The sequence below is a fragment of the Cyclospora cayetanensis genome, unplaced genomic scaffold (assembly GCF_002999335.1).
Source record: "Cyclospora cayetanensis isolate NF1_C8 unplaced genomic scaffold, CcayRef3 CcayRef3_contig_63, whole genome shotgun sequence".
Taxonomy (NCBI): Eukaryota; Apicomplexa; class Conoidasida; order Eucoccidiorida; family Eimeriidae; genus Cyclospora; species Cyclospora cayetanensis.
In genome coordinates, this window is record NW_020312624.1 from 20,847 (window position 1) to 40,821 (window position 19,975).

The 19,975-nt window shown below is 51.5% G+C and overlaps 2 protein-coding genes across 2 annotated transcripts; one reads left to right on the forward strand and one right to left on the reverse strand.

Moving 5' to 3' along the window:
• Positions 1 to 5,040: 5,040 nt before the first annotated feature.
• LOC34621608 lies at positions 5,041 to 6,316 on the forward strand. Its single transcript, XM_026335244.1, has 5 exons — positions 5,041 to 5,108; positions 5,243 to 5,343; positions 5,466 to 5,554; positions 5,840 to 5,984; positions 6,207 to 6,316. Exons 1-5 carry the CDS (start codon positions 5,041 to 5,043, stop codon positions 6,314 to 6,316), a joined length of 513 nt encoding a protein of 170 aa, XP_026191029.1.
• Positions 6,317 to 7,172: 856 nt separating this feature from the next.
• LOC34621607 lies at positions 7,173 to 15,783 on the reverse strand. The gene is made up of 18 exons (XM_026335245.1): positions 15,641 to 15,783; positions 15,281 to 15,524; positions 14,767 to 14,987; positions 14,448 to 14,551; positions 13,805 to 14,010; positions 13,225 to 13,567; positions 12,571 to 12,958; positions 11,904 to 12,261; positions 11,274 to 11,650; positions 10,971 to 11,101; positions 10,319 to 10,677; positions 9,901 to 10,132; positions 9,528 to 9,766; positions 8,993 to 9,239; positions 8,431 to 8,708; positions 7,971 to 8,083; positions 7,609 to 7,747; positions 7,173 to 7,277 (listed from the first exon to the last, which is right to left on the reverse strand). The coding sequence occupies exons 1-18, from the start codon at positions 15,781 to 15,783 to the stop codon at positions 7,173 to 7,175; spliced, it is 4,227 nt and encodes a 1,408-aa protein (XP_026191030.1).
• Between the last annotated feature and the right edge of the window lie 4,192 nt (positions 15,784 to 19,975).

Below are 19,975 nucleotides of genomic sequence, written 5' to 3' on the forward strand. Positions count from 1 at the left end.
GATGTTCATACAATTCCTATCCACCACAGCGGCGACTCAGGGCATCTGCGCTTCCTCGCACAATGTACAGCCACTATTATACACTACGGCACACGACGCTCAGATTAGAGCATTTGCACATGATGCGTGCATGATCCACACACACACACACAGAGAGAGAGAGAAAGACCTTTTAATCAGTTAACCGCGCCTACTTTTTCATTAGAAGGTTGAGTTTGCCCACATCAATTTGCAGGTGGGCCTATGGAGGCCCAACGGATATATTGCCACTGTCAACTTCCATAGCCGTAGCGCTTATTCCAAGCTAGTTGTTGGAAAAAGTCAAAGTATTGAGCTGCCCTATACTTTGAGCACAAGTGCATTAGGGTACATAGCTGCAAGGAACTTTTTAACCATCTCACGAGTGCATCCACAGCCAGTGGGTGAGCGGGAAGGACCTGCACAGCAACAGGGGGTGCTACCGACCCTGTCGCTTCATCTTTCTCCGTAGTGAGTTGTACCTGGACTCTATACAAACTTGATAAATTATTTCATAAGATCAATAAAAGGCGCTCCTAACTTCTTTTCCGCTCTGTCTAAGCCGTCTGTGTAGAGGGACGGAAAATAGGTGAGCTAACTTTAAGTGCGCCTTAGAGTCAATCCGAGCATTCATAGTTACTTCGATTGAGCATCTAACACACACTCACACGTTGAGCTTTTTTTGAATCAAGCCAAAAGTGCTCTGCAATAAATAAGCTGAACGGGTAGACAAATAAGAACTGAATTCTTTACAAATTCTTACGTAAAGTTCACTAGTTTATTAGAAAGTGCGGGTGTGTAGCTCGGCGCTAGCAAATCCCTAATTAGAGGCGTTTAGATACACATGCACCACGCATGCATGTGACTCTATGCGTGTCTAAGCACAACATGCGTTTGAAGTGCCCAGCATAATGCACAAACATCCAAGTGCATACCTGAAAACATCCAAATAATGCATACCCAGAAGTGCACCTTTGTCTTCGTAAAATTCTACAGCAATCTGTAATATGTTGCCTGACTCAACTTGGACGCTTCAACCAACACAAGAGTGCACCGCTTTCTCCGCCTACCTCTGCTTCTGTCTCTTTAGGCTCGCAGCTTATTGGTCCCCAATACAGGAAGCCTCCTCATCATATTCTACTCGTCTTCCCATAGGTCTGCGAATAATCCATCGCATACAACCTATGTATACACATGCTTCTGTAAATGGCTGGACAATGCATCACGTGAAATTGCAAGCATGAATAAATGAGTGGAAGCTAATTCAAAGCCTGCAAACATAAGTACGTGTGCTCACATACATACAGTGAAAACACCTATGTAGCTGAATCGGACACCATGGTCTCTTAAAAGACGATGGAAACAACATATACCAACTCTCAGGTGAAGGAAGACAGGCAATGCGGTTTATTGCCTAAGGAGAATGGTCGGGGTGCTCATTATGTCTAGATCTTCCGGAAAAGCACAGAGGGGCCCCTTTGTGGGGGACGCTTTGCTTTCAATGTTTCCAGCGCTTGTACGCACTGCGGTGCCCTTCACTTCGCCTAAGAACTTTGAGTACCTGCAGCAGGAGCAGCAGCCCCCACTGCTGCTACACCAAGACATCCGACAGATGCGAGGATGCAGTGCCACTCCGTGAAAAGCTAGAGGAGAAACTACGTTTTCTCAAAAGCACAAGACTCTACACACACTACATAAAGCACTATGCGCTGTCTGCGCCAGAAATCGCCATCAACAATCCACTCAATGGCATGTGCCCAAAACCCCGACGAAGCCGTTCCATCTACGCCATAGCAATGCTGCGGTTCTGCTGTCTCTCGGTCGATCTACGTAGAACCCCCTTTCGGGGTGTACCCACCAGAACCAACTCGCACACTAGCACGCACCTTGTCCCATGGTGTGCGCATCCCACCTCCGGTAGACCATGTTGCACATGCCACTCCATCTACAGCTCACTCTACAAAGAAACAATTGCACGCCACAAGTCGCACACACACAGTTAGCAGCGCCGACAAAGCGTACCGCCAGATACACCAATATTCGTGGAACAGACTAAGGCTGTGCGATTTTTGTAGATTCAGCAGAGTTTCACCTGTCTGCTGCATACCCTCAAAGACGCAGTCGATCGAATACAGTGCAGCGGCTGTGATGCGCGACACAACATCATTAAAAGATGCATTTTAGACGACTACCAACGCAACTGTTGTGTAGTACCCTTAAAGCTTTTGTAAGGGCACAAAGAGTGCTGCATCCAACGGTAAGGACTTTCTGCCTGAACTTTGCTTTTCCTCGTAGAGCAATAAAATGCTCTTTGCGTCATAAGCAAACCTTGCGCCTGCTAGAGTGTTCACGGGGGAGACATATCATGAAATTACTCGAAGTGGAGGCAAGTACTTGATAAATACAGAGAAGTGGCGTTCGCATTCTAAATGTCTTGAACTGTTACAGATGTGCATTTACACTACTCCTTGCCGTTTGTGTCTGTATGCTTTTATTCGAATCACTGCTCAGACATTGCCTGGCTAAGGTGCAGTTGTACTTTAATGTGTAGGTACTCGACCAGAAAATTTATGCGTGTGCTTGCAATGCGAAGTGCGAGTACGTCAGCAGAGTCAATAAACAAGTATTACTTTGTCCAGGGAATTTAGCAAAATGCATCTGCCTACTTCGAGCTAAACATATTGGGTCTTTGATACTTTTACGTGTGCAAGTTGAAAGCTTAGCCCCGAATTGTAAGGATATCGAAGTGAATGCACAGCTCTATACTTACAGGGTGCGAGAACACTGTGTATGCTGACTGTTTCCATTGAGAATCCACCCGACTAATAGCTGCCAACACCCAGCATAAAAATGTTCATCAGTGTTATTGGTTCTCTAAGAGGCCCATAAATGAGCTGCTGTAGTGCAATGGATTTTAAATTGCAAAAACGAAAGTCCACAGTGGAAACCCAAGCTTTTCATAGGATTTTACCAACGTTCCATTCGCAGCCCCGACTAGGTTGTGGTTCCATAACAGCTCTTAAGCCACTGTAGAGCCTGAGGTAACTTTTGCGAAACTTGCTTGTGATCCACTTGTCTATGTGTGCTGGCGATCTCTTGCAAGAAAATAGACGTCCTTGATATTGGAGTTTTTCACAGCGGCAACTCTGGATATTCTCTTGCTGCTTGCATTTTGCACATATTCGAAAGCATCGACTAATCAATCAAAGAGCGACCCTGCCTGAAGAAGTCGAAATTCATAAGAGCCACTGGTTAGCAAATTTGATGTCCTGTGTGGGGTGCATAATCCAGTTGCAATAGAGAGCACTTAAATGCTCATACTTTGATATAAGGTCAGTTTTAAGTTTAACTTTGCGGTGCGAGAGTTCGTCGCAGCTTCGGAATTGACTGCACAAACGCAAACCCATCGGCCTAACTGGTGCAACTACCAACAGCTTTCTTTTAGGAACTCGTCCTGAGCTGCGAACGCAGCTTCACGTCAAAATATTGAAAGCATTGCGATTCGCGACAAACCAGTTATGTGATCGTACCCACATTTACAACAGCTCTGACAATCCCTAAATGTCTGGAAACACGTTCACAGCCGTCATGCGCAGGGCAACGGCGTGAACGGGGCTTTCCGTACGCGCTACAAAAACGCAAGCTTCTCGAAAAATAATCTTTCAGACGCATTGTACGGAAGCCACGTGTGAATTGTGCCGATGAGGCAAATGCATTTGCGAAGAACGTTACGCTAAATGAATAAGAGCACACGAAAAGCAACCTTCATTATTTTGTAGCCACATCATCCTGCACAAAGACAAGTTTTCCCATCGTCAGCTCGGTTTGTGGCCCGAAGAAACGCCTTTTAGATGTAAAGAAGATACTTTGAATTGTGCAAATAGGAACGTTTAGAGCTTTCATATCAGGAACAACTTATCCCGTGTATGAACTGTTCTTCAGAGGCGCGCATTGTGTCTACACGGAAAAGAAGAAGGCGTCATATATATATGGGATCGATACAGGAGGATGCGATGCTGTGTACTAGATGTCATCTGTAATTAGTCGTGAATGGTTGGAGTGCTTACAAGGTGCACAAATAGGCGGTCAGCCTGTCAAAACCGCACATGTCGGGACTTTTGATGGTAGCTTGCAAGGGAAGGATAAAGATTTTTGGGAAAGTCAAAAGCTTTTGATTAAGCTTGCATTGACTTCGGAGTTAAGCATATCCTTGTAGAGACTTTAGATGGAACGGTATCCTGCTAGTCATACAAGCAACCGCAACCTTTTGGGCCGAGAGCTTAGATGATCTGGAGCAGCAAGCAGTTAATCTTCATAGGCACACCAAAATAATGGTGTCCTCTATGCATCGTTTTTTGCCTGGACATCTGGTCATTTTCAAGTGTCACAGTTCGCAAAACCTTAGGGGATAAGACATACTGCAGTCCGGAAGATGTGCCCTTTCGAAGGACTTGTTTCGGATACTGCTGAAGAAAAATGCACCCAGTATAGAAATGCAAAAAACTCCGCTATATATGACATGAATTGAGCGCGAATAAGCTAATGCGAAATCTCTCTACTGTCGGCTGCGGTCTGGTCCCTGTGGGGCGGCATGCATGCAGAAGTTTCCAGCTGGCGCATTCGTTACCTACTTCGCTGAGTTCTTTTCTAAACTATCACCTTAGTAAAACTCAGCTTGAAATCGATGCTGTGTTATGGTCGGCCCTAATAGACTGCATACTGTTCGGCCCCCGTTCCAAGCATCGATTTTAGGAGGCGACCGTCCTTTGTGTTGCCCCACTATATGGTTGTGCATTGGTCGGTATTCTTCATATTTCCGTCCATCGATCTGAGTATTTTTATTCAGCGGTTATGCGCCTTAAAAAACCAACGCCTCCGGCACGCCACAGGTCATGCAATCAACGCTGTTGTTGCTGATACCCAAGAAATATATGGGGAGTTCTTTTATTATACACGGCCGTAGTAATAATAGTATAATTTCTTCCGACATACTGGTCTATAAGAGGTCTCAAGCAGCGGAAGATGCAGGGCCAAGGCCAAAATCCTACGGAAGTTTTCAAGCGAGCGGTGGCGTCCGTATTGGCGCAGTGGTGAGAGAAAGGGACATGCACAACTACATTTGCGTGAAAACCTTCTCTAGAACACGTGCGTGTATCGTTCAAGAGCTTCTTTGGTCACATAGCATGATCTTTTCGAATTCCAGCACCCGCTGTTGTGGCTGCAGGACTCTGCTGAATTTAGCTGTTGAGCAGGGCTGGGGAGGTCGAGAATCATACAAGAAGCGGCAGCTGCTGTACGAAGATCTTGTCAGTGAATTTAAAGAGAGTGAGCGCACGCATACGGCGTCTTTGCCGGTGCATACAAAGCTGTCTGCCTCGCAGATGCAGCGGCATGTCCATTCCAGAATATCGAAGGTACTGTGTCTGTCTCTTTATTTGCAATGTCAGATAAATCAATTGATGTGGAAGATCTCGCGGAAATACTTTGTGAAAGGCTCACAAGAGACTTTTCCGTTTCTGTCGAAGACGATAGCGATGTTAGTTGCCCCACGGTAGTTCTACCCTCCAGGGACGCGTCCAGTGACTATCTTTTCTCCTCCGCTCCTGTATACTTCTATTTCAGTGTATTCTGCTAGGCTGTTGACTCCGAGGTCGATAGTATGGCTTTACACGCCGTGGTCTGTTACTTTCTCTGTGTGTAAATCGTGTGGAATGCTTAGCCAGGGTAGCGCAGCCCCCCAGGGGGAATTCATGCATTGATGTTTTGTTGAAATCCGTGCCTGGTACCCTGTGTTGCTCCTACTGTTGATGTGGCATAATAGCTTGAGGTAGCACAGCTGCTCGTGGACTTGCACAAAGAGACAAGCCACGGTTGCTTCGACTTGGCCATGAAAGTAGAGCAACAACAGCAACAGCATGCAACAGCTACAGCAAGAAGTCGTTGTGAAAATGCCTCATCAGCTGACGGTACTATAGATTTTTCGCAGATGCCGTTGCTGCTGATCCTCCGCATGAAGCTGGTTTAGGAGTACTTGAATCATTAATTTCATCTTTTCCTCTGTTGCTACGGTGCTCAATCTCAGTTGGGGACTTGGGACGAGGCTCCTCTATTGAGGCTGTACTTTTGGCTCCTGGACTTGGGTACGACGATTTTGCCTGTGTCGCCAGCTTTGCCATTGCTGTTTGCAGGCGAATGCGGCGCGAGCGAGTGCAGCGAGACGCATGAGGCACTCGAGACACTGATGGCCTCAACGGCAATCGTCCCCAGCACTGCTGACAACATTGGTACTGCAATATGATAGACCGCTGAGCAAATGTACCATTAGGCATAGAGTGAATGGCTTCAACTCTGAACTTGTAGCCATGGGGATAAGGTTTCTGGCTTTTCATTCATAATGAGATTTCATGAGTTAGCCACGTATCAGCCATTCGGTTTCGAACTACGGTCATCAACTACGGATTGGATGCAGCTGCGCTGTCTGCATGCAGCTGGGCGAACACGCTCCCGTACAGCAGCATTAGAAGAAGCACATGCGACAAGCGGGCTGCCGGAAGTACAGCCGGAAGCAAACCCATGGACCACTGTGGGGCCAAGAGGCAGCAACAGGAAACCCCGCTAAAGAGAATGCAGCAGCAGCTTTAGCACTGATGGTAGCAGCAGCCTGTGCGCTGAGATTTAATGCGGTACCTTGAAATTTCTGCTGCAGCTGTGCCATCAACATTTCGTTCAAAGTCCACTTCGCTGAGCATCCCAGCTTGGTATTGCTGTGCCCATGCTTCGTCACTACAGCCACACGTTAGTAGGAATGTTGAGGATTCTTGAAGCATAGCAGACCAAAATGGCTTTCGCAATGGATCTCCGTGTTAATTGAGGCACCGCAGCAGCCCACGGTGCGTTAGTCTAAGATCATATGGCCAAGGCGTAAGAACAGTTTGAAGTAGGGTTTGTCGTGTCTTCTGGTCTATGCGGTGGTGCGGCAAGAGATTGCGGAGATGCTACTAGCGCTGTGATGTCAATAGGTAGCTCATCCAGTGATGGACTAAGCGGCAATAGCTGACTGTTGGTCATCTTGATCTGGCAGAAACTGTACAGCCGCGGTAGTAGCGTCTTTGAAAATGTTTTCTTAAATGTACTGGCAGTATGGGCTTTCTGGCTTAATAAAAAAGCGCACGTAGTACCCCAGCGGCTTCCATAGGATCTAGGAAAAAGCTTCGCTGCTCAGCTGCCCACCGACCGATAGACGCTGCTGTTTCAGCAATCTGAGGGTAAGCACAACGCGTAAATTGGGTGTAGACAGTCCAGTGAGTCGGGAGAAGCAGGGGTCAAAGCGGTTAGTGTGGGCTAAGGCGAGCGACTGGACAGAACAAGAAAGAAAATGTGTAAGGCATTTATCATTCATTCGTAAAAGGGTCAAAACCATAGCAGGGGTTGATTTACTATTTGAGAAAAGGCAGTGATTAGCGGCGACACATGAAGAGATGTTTTACAGACGCGCATACAGCACCACGCCGTGAGAATACTGTTTTTTGTTTTGTCCTCATAGCTTCCGCTTAAATTTACTTCATACTTTGGGATAGGTATGGCTCGTACCTGAGCTGGTTGTGGCCTCGATGAATGGGCTTTTTGGCCTATATCAGGGGGCGCATAAAGCAAACGCACCCACGCCTCGGATGCACGCCCATGCGCGGTGCGCAGCGATTTCCACAATTGTTGCAGACTCTTGCCGTATCTGCAGGAAAAGCAGTGAAGATAGCAGCCGCGTCATCAACAGCAATACCAAAATGACCCCATTTGTTGTTTTCTGCTTAGCCTTTCAGGAGTTTGCAGCAAGGACCGAGGCAGGCAAGATGACGACTACAAATTCCAAGCGGTGCAGGACACTACCTAAGGAAAGACAGCCCCTACACGTTTTCCACGGAATCCCTGGCTGGATTTAAGAAAGGTGGCATTACCCGTCGCTTTCACCATCGTTCTTCTGAGCCGCATCGCTGCTCGAGCCGATGATTGCCATAAGCTGCGCGTCTCCTGTATGTACGCGAAGTACTACAGCGTCCCCCTTGGATACCTTGAGTGTGAAATCATAAGGAGCAGCAAGACAAGAAGCAGGCCTTAAAGGACCGCTAGGGATAGGCAGCATTAATGAGGTCAAGCCTCCAAGATTCTCAAATGCCTCTACCTCTAGACATATCCTACAGCGTCGAACCCGAGCCGTGGGGCGGTAGGGTATCCATGGAAGCGCATCCGAGAAAACGGAGCTGACGCAGCAGTATGCAAAGTATACCAATGCTCAATATTTTCCCTTCGCGTTTCAATAGCCTGGCAGTGCCCAGCAGCAAGCAGCCAGCTTACGCACAAACCATACAGGAGAGGAACAATAGGTGGTACCTATTTAAAGCGCTCTGGAATACTCACCTGCTGTGTCGGAATTGCTATGACTGCTTGTCGCCAAGCTCTTGTATAGTGCATTGGAAGTGTGGAGCCTGCAACACCTGCAGGAGCAGCTTCATAAGAGACCTGCTGCAGCAACCTTCTTATCGCGACGGGCTGGCTGGAAACTTTTTGCTGCCCTAGAGAGAACTCGAACCAGATCCCTAATGCGTTAACCTTGCCACTATGGATGGCCTCTATGGCATAGGTAGAATCAAGTTTCCGGGCGTTCACGTCCTTCAGAGCAACAATCGTTTCCGCATCTGCAGAAAAAAAGCACAAATATCTTACGTGTCTACCTGTCGATATGGCATTCAAACTGCTCATGTACAGAAAACGCATACCAAGCTCATGGATGTCTTGGCACCCATATGCTTCAGCTAGCTACTCCACTACGAGTGCACAGCTGCTTCATTCTGCTTGACCACTTTGAAACAACAGCAAACCCTCTGTTGTGGTGGACAAGATATTGAACTCAGCCAGTCAGAAGAACAGATGGATTTCCCTCAAGAACGATTAAGCATAGAATCCCCTAGGGATAGCATACCGCATTCTGCGCTCCAAAGCTCCACGGGATTACTTAACAGTAAGAAGTCTTCCTCTTCAAGGCACACCTCAAAGTAATCTCCCGCATCCGCTGTTGCAGCAGCAGCAGCGGCGTGCCATACTTCTGCAGTGGCTGCTTCTGCTGTAACAGTGCGCCCGTCTGAGGGGCCTACACCCAACTGCAGCAGTGCTCCCATCACTTTAATTCCACCGGGAAGCAATCCTGCACCTTTGCGCTTTAGTAGGGCCTGCAAAGAGCAAGCAGCGCACCTCAGTCAATGCTGTATTCTCTTCTTTTCAAACGCAGAGAAGATTAAACGTTTGCTTGAAAATGGCAAACACAAGCTAGCAGCTTGGCTCTATTGGTAGGTGTAACAGGTCGAAGAGAGAAAGTTAGCGTCATATCTCTAGCCGGCTAGGCGCGTTCCTTCTCCGTAGTTGCAGCGCAGCTTCCTCTAGTTATAGTGCCACGGAGCAGATCTTTCTATTGTGCCTTTAGTACGCTTGCCCCTCTCCCCCTTGTGCATTGTCCTTACCCGAGCCGCGTATTTCAAGTGCACGAGAACCCCCTCGCCTAATCCTGCATTGTCAAGACCCAGGGACGCAAATACCCAGGCTGGAGACTCCAGCCTGCGTAGCCTGCCAGGGCTATCTTTGTGCGAATCGCTTTTTTCTTGTTGCAAAAGAAGCTCCTGCAGCTGCTGCTTAATGTCCACCCCTGGCTTCATTCTGTGCGCCTCGGCAACCGCCAAAAGCGCTGTAGTGTCTTCCGCATCTGCAGTACGAGCAACGCCGCGTACACCTTCCGTTCATTGGTGTAGCGTCGAAAGCTATTAGTATGTGCTCTGTGAGCGAGGCCTAGTCAATCGAGCTGGTTCTGCGCAGGTCAAGGGATGAACAACGGGTTACCCTCTGAAGGTAAGAGACCGAAGAGGCTTGTCTGGAGGATCTTTACTGTCTCCTTCAGTTTGACTTTATGCAGCAACGTGACTTCATCGGCTTTGTCGCTCTTGGAGGAGTTCACTTGCGACGATTCGACCTTAGAGTGGGCTGGAGGTGCTGCTGTCGCTATTGCTTTTGCCGTTCTCGACAACTCCTTGATAGGGCGCCAACCTCCCCCTAGTTCAAGCTGAGTTTGTGTCTGCTGCAGAGGAATGGGATTAAATACCTCCTGCATCAAGTCGACCCACTGCATTCAGCCGTTTATTGTGCCCAATAAAGCGAGCAAGAAGCACGCGGAGACAACTCCTAGCAACTAGGAAACAATTGGCAGGGGCAAGAGGTAGTCAGAGCCACCAGGAAGCCTAGAGAGATGAAAAGAGCGCACCTCCGCATTGACGGACAGCAGCTTTTTAGTCACTGCGTGGACGCCACTAAGAGGCTCTGCAGCCACCATCCTAATAGGCATGAGGGCCCCGCAGTCTCTGATCTCTCGCATCTCCGCAGAATCGAAAAACGCATATGTGGCGGCTTGCAGGGAGAGGAGCGGCAGCAGGGCGCAACCCCCACAGCACAAGAGCGACACCGGGGGCACACTTCTCACAGCTTCTGCCAGCTGCTGCTGGGGGCCCTCGTTACCTGCTCCGAGTCCGCTGCCTGCTCGTAGTAGCCTCTGTCTCCTCCTCACCGTGCGCTGGTATCCATCAAACTGGTGCTCCATGTGCTGCAATAAAGCCTCTTGTAGCACTGAAGCAGCAGGCACAGCAACATCAGCTTTCCAGGAAGCGCGTTAAAGCACTTTGGATCGATGCGACGGCTCTAATCCCTGCCATCCATGCCAAGGATTGCAATGCTCCTAATCGTTTGAGGCACCCGAGCGGGCAGGAGCGGCCAGAGACAAAACATGCACCCTATACGCATGCGCCGAAACAGCGAGTGAGTTCCAACAGTCGCCACTAAGCATGCACAGACACCGATATACAGGACTTTTATTCCTGCCCCTCACCGTCAATATGTCGCGGTGGCGTTGGAAGACTTACGGCGAACTAAGACAGGATCGCGTGCGACGTCCAGATAATGCGGTGGCAGCGCGGTCCGATGCTCCGAGGCAGCACAGTATTTTCGCTTGCGTGCTGTAGGGCCGCTGGAGGAAGCAGGGTCCTCGATTATTCTGCATTCGGAAAAGTCAGTAGCCTTCGAGGCTTAGAGCGTAGACGCTTCTTCCTGGAGCACGTGTCTGAAGCAAGCAGTTGGTTCTATGGCCAACAATGCAGCCCACGGCTCCGGGGTAGAGCTGAGGTGCATGCCACAATTGCGCGAACTGCATGTCTGTGAAGAACTACCTGAGGGAAAGTTTTGTAGGTCCATGCGACACCTGTACTCGAATGCGTTGCCCTTCCTCAAGCCACACCGGGGGAACCCATTGAAGGCCCTGCTTTATAGGGCGCTCGCCTTGGTGCCGCGCTTCTGCACTTAGTGTGGTTCTTGGTTCTACACTGGATGCTGTGGCTACAATTCCATGGACGTCACCTTGCCTTTTCACTGGAGCAGTTGAGAAAAAAAGCACATGGGACGCTGGCTTTTCAGGCTCTCCGGGATGCTTTTCTGCAGGCTTTCCCCGTCGCTCATTGATGTCCATCCAAATCGCAAAAGCATTAACATAGCCTGGACGTGAATTAGATTCAAGCCAAAAGGTCTTTTCCTGGTCCAGAGGCAAATCCTAAAAGAAGCAACCAGCGCACCTGCAGCCTATCTATCCGTCTGCATGCGCATTTAAACAGGGATTACTGTGGCCTTAGCAGTCCGCAGAAGCCACCCAAACCCGCCGGTCGTACAGGGTGTCACTCCGTGTGCTCGCCGTATCAAACTTGCCACATAGCCAGCAGGGTTGCTGTTCTCAATGTTTTGCAGCAGATAAAGAAAGGCAGCATGTGGCATTGGTTTTTTCCTTAATAGAAGAGGCTTCACCGCACCTCTTCTAGATTAGCGAGAGATCCATCGAACCGGAAGGACAGCACCTTTCTAGCTTCAGTGCGTGGTGTACAGACGTCCCCGTATGGAGCGGCGGCTTCGTAATCCACCGAAGCTTCTGTTACTTCATCAGGATAGAGCTGCAGCGCAACAGAGGCTACATGAGGGGTCCATCGAGCAGCTGCCTCAAGCGGCGACACATCAAGCAGCCTTGGGTCCGCTGATCTTGAGGCCTGTGCTTCTGCGCCAGCTGTCGGTGCTGCTGTGTCTCCGTCTTTTGAAGCTGGTGGACTGCGAAAAGCACCAAGGGGCCTTATTTTGGGAAGCCGAACTTCGTATGCCTGAATCCATACGTCTACGCTGTAGGCATTCACAGAGAACCCATGCAGTCTACAAAAGCGCCACATCGTACCCTTAATGCCCGAAGCCCTTCGCTCTGAGCCAATAGCCAATAGCCTATCCCCTAGCGCATACAGAGAAACCCCAATCGCGATAATATATGGGTGCAGAAGCCTGAATGAAGCGAGTAGCCCAGTGCGCTCGTTCCCACCATGCAAGTTGGTCTACCTACTTTCGCGCTACACCTTAGACTCACACCCCACATGCTCGACCCTAGAAATATCGGAGAGCCCATGAATGCAAAGGCTCAGGCATCACGTGAACTGTTACCTTGCAGGAAACACCAGAGGCCTTTCGGTGCAGAGGCTTCGGGCGTGGCGAACGAGGGGCAACAGTTGCCGTCCAAGCACTCCGACCTCGAACAGCGTGGAGTCCAGGAAGAGGCAGTTGAAGGGGTGCCGTAGCAGCAGTTCTGTTTGAGTCGTCGTCACGACTCTTTGGTTTGGCGGGACTGTTACGTGTCCCCCAGAATCCCCTCCGTAGTTTGTGTCTTCATCCCTCTTGCCTCCAGCTTTTTCGTCGTATTTCTGCCTGTTATATGCGTGTTTTTCTTGCTCTCCTGAGTCGGCAGAACGTTTCAGAAGGTACGGACTCAAAGGCAAGATGCGAGCGGCCTCGGCGGCACCACAGACCTTCAGCACTTCAGCATAAGTCGCCACTGCAGTTTCACAGAGACACACACCCTAGGCAGTCGTTCAAGCGCAAACCGTGCATGTCCTACATAACCAGCACCAGGATTAACACATTTTTACTTCCTTAACAACCTTAAATGGTGCAGTAACCAGTGTTCCTGGTCTTGCGTGATGTATAATGCCACCTCCGTATTCACTGATAGCACGACTCGTCAAAAGTGGTGTGTTGGTGTTTGATGTTTGGTGCGTAAAAAGGCGTAAAGCATTTTCAGCAGGATGACAATACGCTTACGCATCGGCGGAGAGGAAAACAGTGGACACGCCGTCAAGGTGAGGGGCGCGCACGTTGCTTCACTGCTCTCCTGTGCTTTGGCAACCAGGCGAGTCGCTTCAAGCAGAGGAGCGCAGTCTCCCATGCCGAGAAAGAAACAGTGCTGCTGCGCCACGCGATGGTTGATGTCACTCTCTGAGACTTGCGCATCATGGCAGCTTTCGTTTGGGGTCTTCCTGATGTCAGCGCTTGGGTTTATGAGAGCCTCCTGGACTGCCCGCCGAACGCCTGATAAGAACGCTTTTGAAAGAGGGCAGTTTGCTGCTTGCCGACATCGCTGCGCTTCGCGGAGATCGCTTCCCATCTGGAGAGACAGACAACATTGCCTTAAGCAGTTAGCGAGCTCGTGAATCGCCGTGGTTCTCGGTCCAGCACTACTGAGAGGGGGGGGCTGCGGCTAGCATCCTCTGCGGCTAACGGCCCCTACCACAAGAGGCACAGACTGCATGCAGTTGCAGACAAGCGGACTGGTGGTAGGCAGCTACGTGACAAAGCAGCTAAAGCGGAGCCTGAGGGTCTACTACGTGCTAAAAGCTTTTGCCTGGATGAAATTGGAAAACGCAAGGCCAACTTGCGCCTTGAGCAGGCGCTGCTGCCGTTCAGGAGATGAGGTGGAATCTGCGAGCTCCTTGTACACCTCGGTGAAGTCGCAAGGCAAGTCTGCGCCTTTTTCGAGCGGATCAAAGCGCAGAAGCTGTGAGACGAAATTCGTGTTACTGGAGCCGGGCTCAAAAGCGCCAGATCCCCCTGCAACAAAGCCTTACCCCACACAGGCGCCTCTGCGTAGCGACGGGAAGCAGGTGGCCGTGAATCAGGAGCTCAGTCGTGCGTGCAGAACAAATGCGAAAGACGCCTCCGTCTGTCCCACTGTGAGGTCAAACAGTCGAGCAAAAAGCACTTTCTGCGCCGTAGCGCAGCCCTCCCTTTCGAGACGTACACCCCGCGCCCGCTGGCTTGCAATACATCCACCCATCCATCCATTACGCTGCTGGAGCCTTTAGTTCCTGAGCGGTTTATTACGTTCCTAAGAGTGCCAGACCCGAGGAGGAACCCTCACGAAGCGACAGCAGGAGTACCAGATACTAAACACCTGCTTGCGCAGGCTCAGCAGCAGTAGCAGTAACAGGGCAACTGAGGACATAATCGAAAGCGCTACCAGGATTGCAGCATTGCATACTACCTACCTGTCAGAAGGGATTCAATTTGACGGCGATGCTCCTCCGACGTCTCTGGAGGAAACTCAAGCATGCCCGTTTCGAGGCCCCCCCCAGCATCAGGCACCACTTTCCTGCGCGATTGGGCATTGCAGAAGCATGTACGCATTGATAACGCAGCACGTAGAGGTAAGTGCAGGTAAACAACGGGGTTCGCGGGCTTTACGAAAAACACCGACGGATGTGTAGTCAAGGGTATGGAGCACAGGCAGCACAGCATCGGCATCCTTGCGCTCTGCCGTGAGACACAGCAAGTGGGGCGGCAGCGAGCGCAAGCCTCTTGTCTTACATAGGCTCCTCCTCTTCCTCTGGTTGGATGCCTTTGAACCTGCTGTAATCCAAGCTGACCCGCATCCGCTGCTTTTGATGCTCCAGAGCCTCTCTGCTCTTGGCTAGCCAGCTAGCGAGCCCCTTCTCATCTGGCTGGTACCGCTGCGCTTGCTGAAAGGCTGCAATCGCGCCGGCAAAATCCGCTTTTCCAAAGAGCGCCCGTCCCGCCCTAAACCAGCCCTACTCACAGAGTCGCAGGTCACACCAGGTGCCTGTCGCGTTCATACGGCTTTCCTACTGCAGGAATGACTTTGCAGTAGCACTCTTTGTACCCCCGCATCCTGCAGCGATAAGGGGGGCCTGGGTGTCGTGACATTGTAGTGCAGTGCAACCTGCTGCACAGACAGCGTCCTGAGCAGTTGGAAGCAGCAAAATTCCTGGAGAACTCAGCAGCCATGCATCGGCAGCAGCCATAGATGCCGCGGCTGCTGTGTTTCCAGCGGCAGCATCATCAAGTGTTTTAGTGGCAGTACCTTTGGCCATGCTGGGCTTAGTTTGATGCACTCTCGCGCTGCCTCGAGTGCGTCGTCATATCGACTCATAGCTGCGAAGCACGCGCTGCAGTTGGAGTGGAGCTGCTGCAGCTGCTTCTTAAATGTGTGTTGCTGTTGCATGGGGGGCTGAGACTTTGAGCCTTTCTCGGGTGCAGGCACCAAGTGTTTGTACGCGGTGATAGCTTCTGCGTAGTGCTTCAGAGCACCTCTATAGTCGCCATCCCTGAGCATCATCTGTCAAAAGAGGAACAGTCTTCTAACCCTTGGGAGTGTGAGGAGGCCTCGTTAAGGTCACATGGTGAAAAACGTGTCACTGGGGTTTGCGGAAGAATCTGTCACCTGAAGCATTGGTTTCCAAGTTCTTGTGTGCGTTGGACGGCATACTGCACTTCAGGAACCTGCAACGACCCGAGGACGCGTTGGACCGCCTCAGAGTCTCCCGCAGCAAAAGCTGCCATCGCCCTCTGTGCCGTCTCTTCCATCTCGCGTGTGCCTTAGGGAGCAGTAAAGACAGAAGGAAGTCCCTTAGAAGGGAACTGCAGCAACAAAGCGAAGAAATGGCACGCACTTAGCCACTTTTCCTGCTGGGAAAGAGGGTGTGTTGCAAGCGAACGCCTTTGAAGGGACCTTTGTGGGGCAGCAGGGCTGTGCCAGGAGAAAGGAAGCGAGACAGTGAGTCTCGTTGAACGTCCGGATATCTAGAGGAGGTAGTACGCTAAATACAAGCAGTTGATAAAGCTTAATGCAACGACAAAAGAACAATCTTTCCAACAAAAGAGTGCCTACTTCTCCTTCAAGCCGCTCATCTGCCTAAAGAAGATCCATCGTCTGCGCGTTGGGGGAGGGGAAGGGACGGGGGCCATGGGAAAACATCCCTGAAACATCTGCCCTAGGCTTAGAAAAACCCTGTCTGACAGACAAAGATTTTTCGAAGGCATATGAAGCGCACTTTCAACTACAAAAATAGTCATTTCGTAATGGAACAAGCCATGATTCCTTTTCGACCGGAATAGCAACCGGCGGGATGATGATGAGGCGTTCCGGGTCACTGTTGAATGGCTCGCTCTAATTTCTCCTTATCGCACAAAGAATCAATAAGTCTTAAAAGCCAATATTTTGATTCAAACACTAAGCAAAAACGCGTGAAAATACCCCAATGTGTTGGAGTGTAGATGGTGTACAGAGCGCACGGGTCATCGCGCACAGAGCCGATACTCTTTGCCGCCATACTGTGTCCATCCCCAATCGGTCATTCTCCTCCGGTTTTCCAGCCTGTTGTTTGAATTGTGCTTTGCTTACGCGTCTTCTTTATTAAATAAGCTTAACAGGTGGCATCGCAGGCCTTTAGCCCATGAGATATGCGGTTAGAACCGCAGCCGCCGCAGAAGCCGGCTTACTCGAACAACCCGCTGCGTTTCAGCGCCTGAGCCTTTCTGTTTGCCCTTCAACAGTGCGCCTCTCTTCTTTTGCCGTGTATTTCTGTCCTTGCAGCGTGATCGTCAGTGCAGGAGCGGCAGCTTAGTACAGCCAGCCGCGGCTGCAGCAGCAGCCCTCGCGTCGAGGCGTCCGCAGTGGGTGTTCGTGCCTTCCAGCATCAGCAGCACGTGGTGCTTCACGGACGAGAGCAACATTAAATAGTCCAATGGCCGTGTCTCGTTTAGAGACCAGAAGGGATATCTTGTCATTCCACCCGGCAGCTCCATAGCTTTCAACGACTATGCGCACTGTCAAGCAGCTAGCGACCCTAAAGGCGCGTTCTGCACCTCCATAGAAACGCACAGAACATTCTGTATGCAGAGAGATATCCTAGTTTTCTTTGGTTTCTCACAGTGTGGGGTTTTCAAGCCACCAACCCCACCATCCGTACCACCTGCCCGTGCCCGAGCAGGAGAAGGTCTGCAGTAACCGTGTCTGACACATCAGTCAAAATCGTGCGGACAGTGCGCACATCAGCGAGGCTCCCTGATGATGTCGGGATCTCACGAGACAAATTCCAGCAGCCTCAGCTTTTTCCACCCAAGTTCACCCTTTCTTACCCCCGAAGAGGGCTTCATACAGCACGGGGTGCTGCAAGACAGCAAATGCTCGCTAACCCCACACCTGCAATCTTTTGCACTCCCTGAGCCAGACCAGCAGCAGCAACAGCAGCCGATGCCTAAACAACCGCTGCAAGGCATCAGCAGACCGATTTTGGAGGCGGTCCGCCAGCTTCGCGAACCTCAAGCTCTGCCAAGACACAGCCCACGAGGAGAGAAGCCTTCCCTAGATGTACCTTCTCTCTTTAAGCAGCAACGTGCAGAGCCGCCGCGAGCCGCAAATGGCCAGCCGCTCAGATCACAGCCGCTGCAGTGGCTGCATCGCACCCGTGTGAATGGAGGCTCCATGTGTTACTGCTGCTGCCCATTCCCTCCGGTTCCAATCCCAGAGAGCCTAAGAGCAGAACAGCAGCAGCGGCTGCAGGAGCAGCGCCGTAAAAAGCAACAAATGCAGCCCTTACAGGCGGAAAACTGTCGGACGAGTGGCGATGATGTGTGGGCAACGCCAGCCTTTGAGACTGGACCGCCTTCGCGAGTCTGTGGCTTCAGTTCGTGCTTCTCCACACCTACCCTGCCACCAGCGCTTTCCGCCTCTCTCTCCCACATACATCCGCAGTCCGATCATCACCAACAACAGCTGCTGCTTCGGGAGGCTCTGACGCTCCCTGAGCCAGGAATGGAGCAGCAACAGCAGCAGCTGCACGTGGAGCAGCAGCAACAGCAGCAGCTGCACGAGGAGCAGCAGCAACAGCAGCAGCGGCACGTGGAGCAGCAGCAACAGCAGCAGCTGCACGAGGAGCAGCAGCAACAGCAGCAGCTGCACGAGGAGCAGCAGCAACAGCAGCAGCCGACGCAACATTGCCAACAGGCACAGCGCCGCGCATCGCCGCCCAAAGAGTTTAAAAGGCTCTTTAGTGCGAGTAGCAACATGGCTTATGATGCTATTTTAAAGGCCTTAAACCCCCAGGCGACGTCTCAGCAGCAACATGCCATTGGCACCTCCGAAGCAAGCAGTCTAACTGATCAAGCTGAAATGTGGGGATGCGAAGGCGCAGACAGCAGCCTTGGGGGACTGTGTCTTACCACCAGTCTGCCTGAGCCGCTGCAAGCGAGGGAGCGGCAGCACCAGGAGGCTAGAAGCTCGTGGTCCTTTGACGGAGTGTCTCTTCTTCCTTCGGTGCAAAGGCTGGCAAGCTATGCTGGCATAGAGGCCAGGGTGCGTCACGCACGTCGGCAACAACAACAGCCGCCCTTGCTGCGCTTGCAGCAACAGACGCAGCATGCACGCACTCAGACTCTCCCGCGGCGAGGCTCTAGTGCGGATAACGCTTGTAGCAGCTGTGATACGAAGATGCTGTCGAGGTTCTGACTCGGGAGTGATACACAGCCGCACGCCGAGAAAGCGCATCGATCAAGGCAGCAGAAGCAAGAGGAGCCGCTGCTGGACAGACAGCAATATGCCCAGAGGATGCAGGTGCATTAGCACGAAGTGAGCGCGCAGTAGGCTGTTGAGCAACTGTGAGGAACAGGGGCGATCGCCGACGCCGCTCGTCGAGGATACGCAGCTGCAACAGCCGCCACTCCGGAAGTGCCTCCTGTCTTCTGTGCACGACGTGCATGCCGCCAGCACCCCTCTTGCAAGTCTGCTGAGCGCTATTGCTATAACGTCTGAAGACTTGTCGTCGAGGTTCCTGCCATGGCGACGACGCCCCTGTGGAGGCAGGAGGCAGGCAGCAGCCGCTACTGGACTGACCTGTGCGAGAGAAGCGTGCAGCTGGCGTCGCCTTGCAAGAACAACAACTCTTCGTGTACTACTCTGCGGGAGGCTGCGAAGAAGAAGGCAACATGCACGAGTGTGTCGCGGCAGTTGCGCAAATGCGCACAACCGCCGCAATGCAACGGAGAGCGCATGCCGCGGCAGCAGCCACTGGTGCGACTGCTGGGTGCGCTTGAGGCGTAGCAGGGGGCGAATCCACACAAGCACGAGCTCGCAGTGTGTCTACTGCAGTGGCAGCACCAACGCAGCTTGTGTGTACTCAACAAGCGAGACGTGTGGAGATCATCATAGCGGCAGCAGCAGGAATGGATCTTGGGGTATTCTGTTTGCTCCACAAACAGCAACACGGAGCAGCAAGAGACGCACAGGTTGTTGCTGCCTCAAAGCAGCAGGTCCAACATCGGCAGGCAGACATGCAGACAGGCAGGCAGACAGACAGACACCGGAAACTGTGGATTAGCGTCTGGAGCATCTGCTGGACACAGCAGGGGTTGCAAGTGCAGTAAAATCTTCAGCAGGGGTTGATTTTACCCCTTTCTCCCCCCTACTACTACAGCCGCGGAGTGCGTCCCCCAGCGGCGAAGGCAGCGTACGTTGAAAAGGTGGGCCTTACGCCTTTCAGCGTGTTGCAGAAGGGTGCAGGGAGAACTCGAAAGTGCGCGCTGAAGAAGATGCAGCACAGCTCTTCGTGTGGTTACAGCAGCAGCGTCTCTACCGACATCGGCTCTTTCCTCACTCCCCTGAGGCTGCAGCACCGCGCACTTGGAGATACATGCAAAAAGAGCGGCGCACAAAACAGCTACAGGCCTTGACAAGTTCATTGCGGCACCCTCCATAGGACGTGTCAGCGCGTCGAGCTTC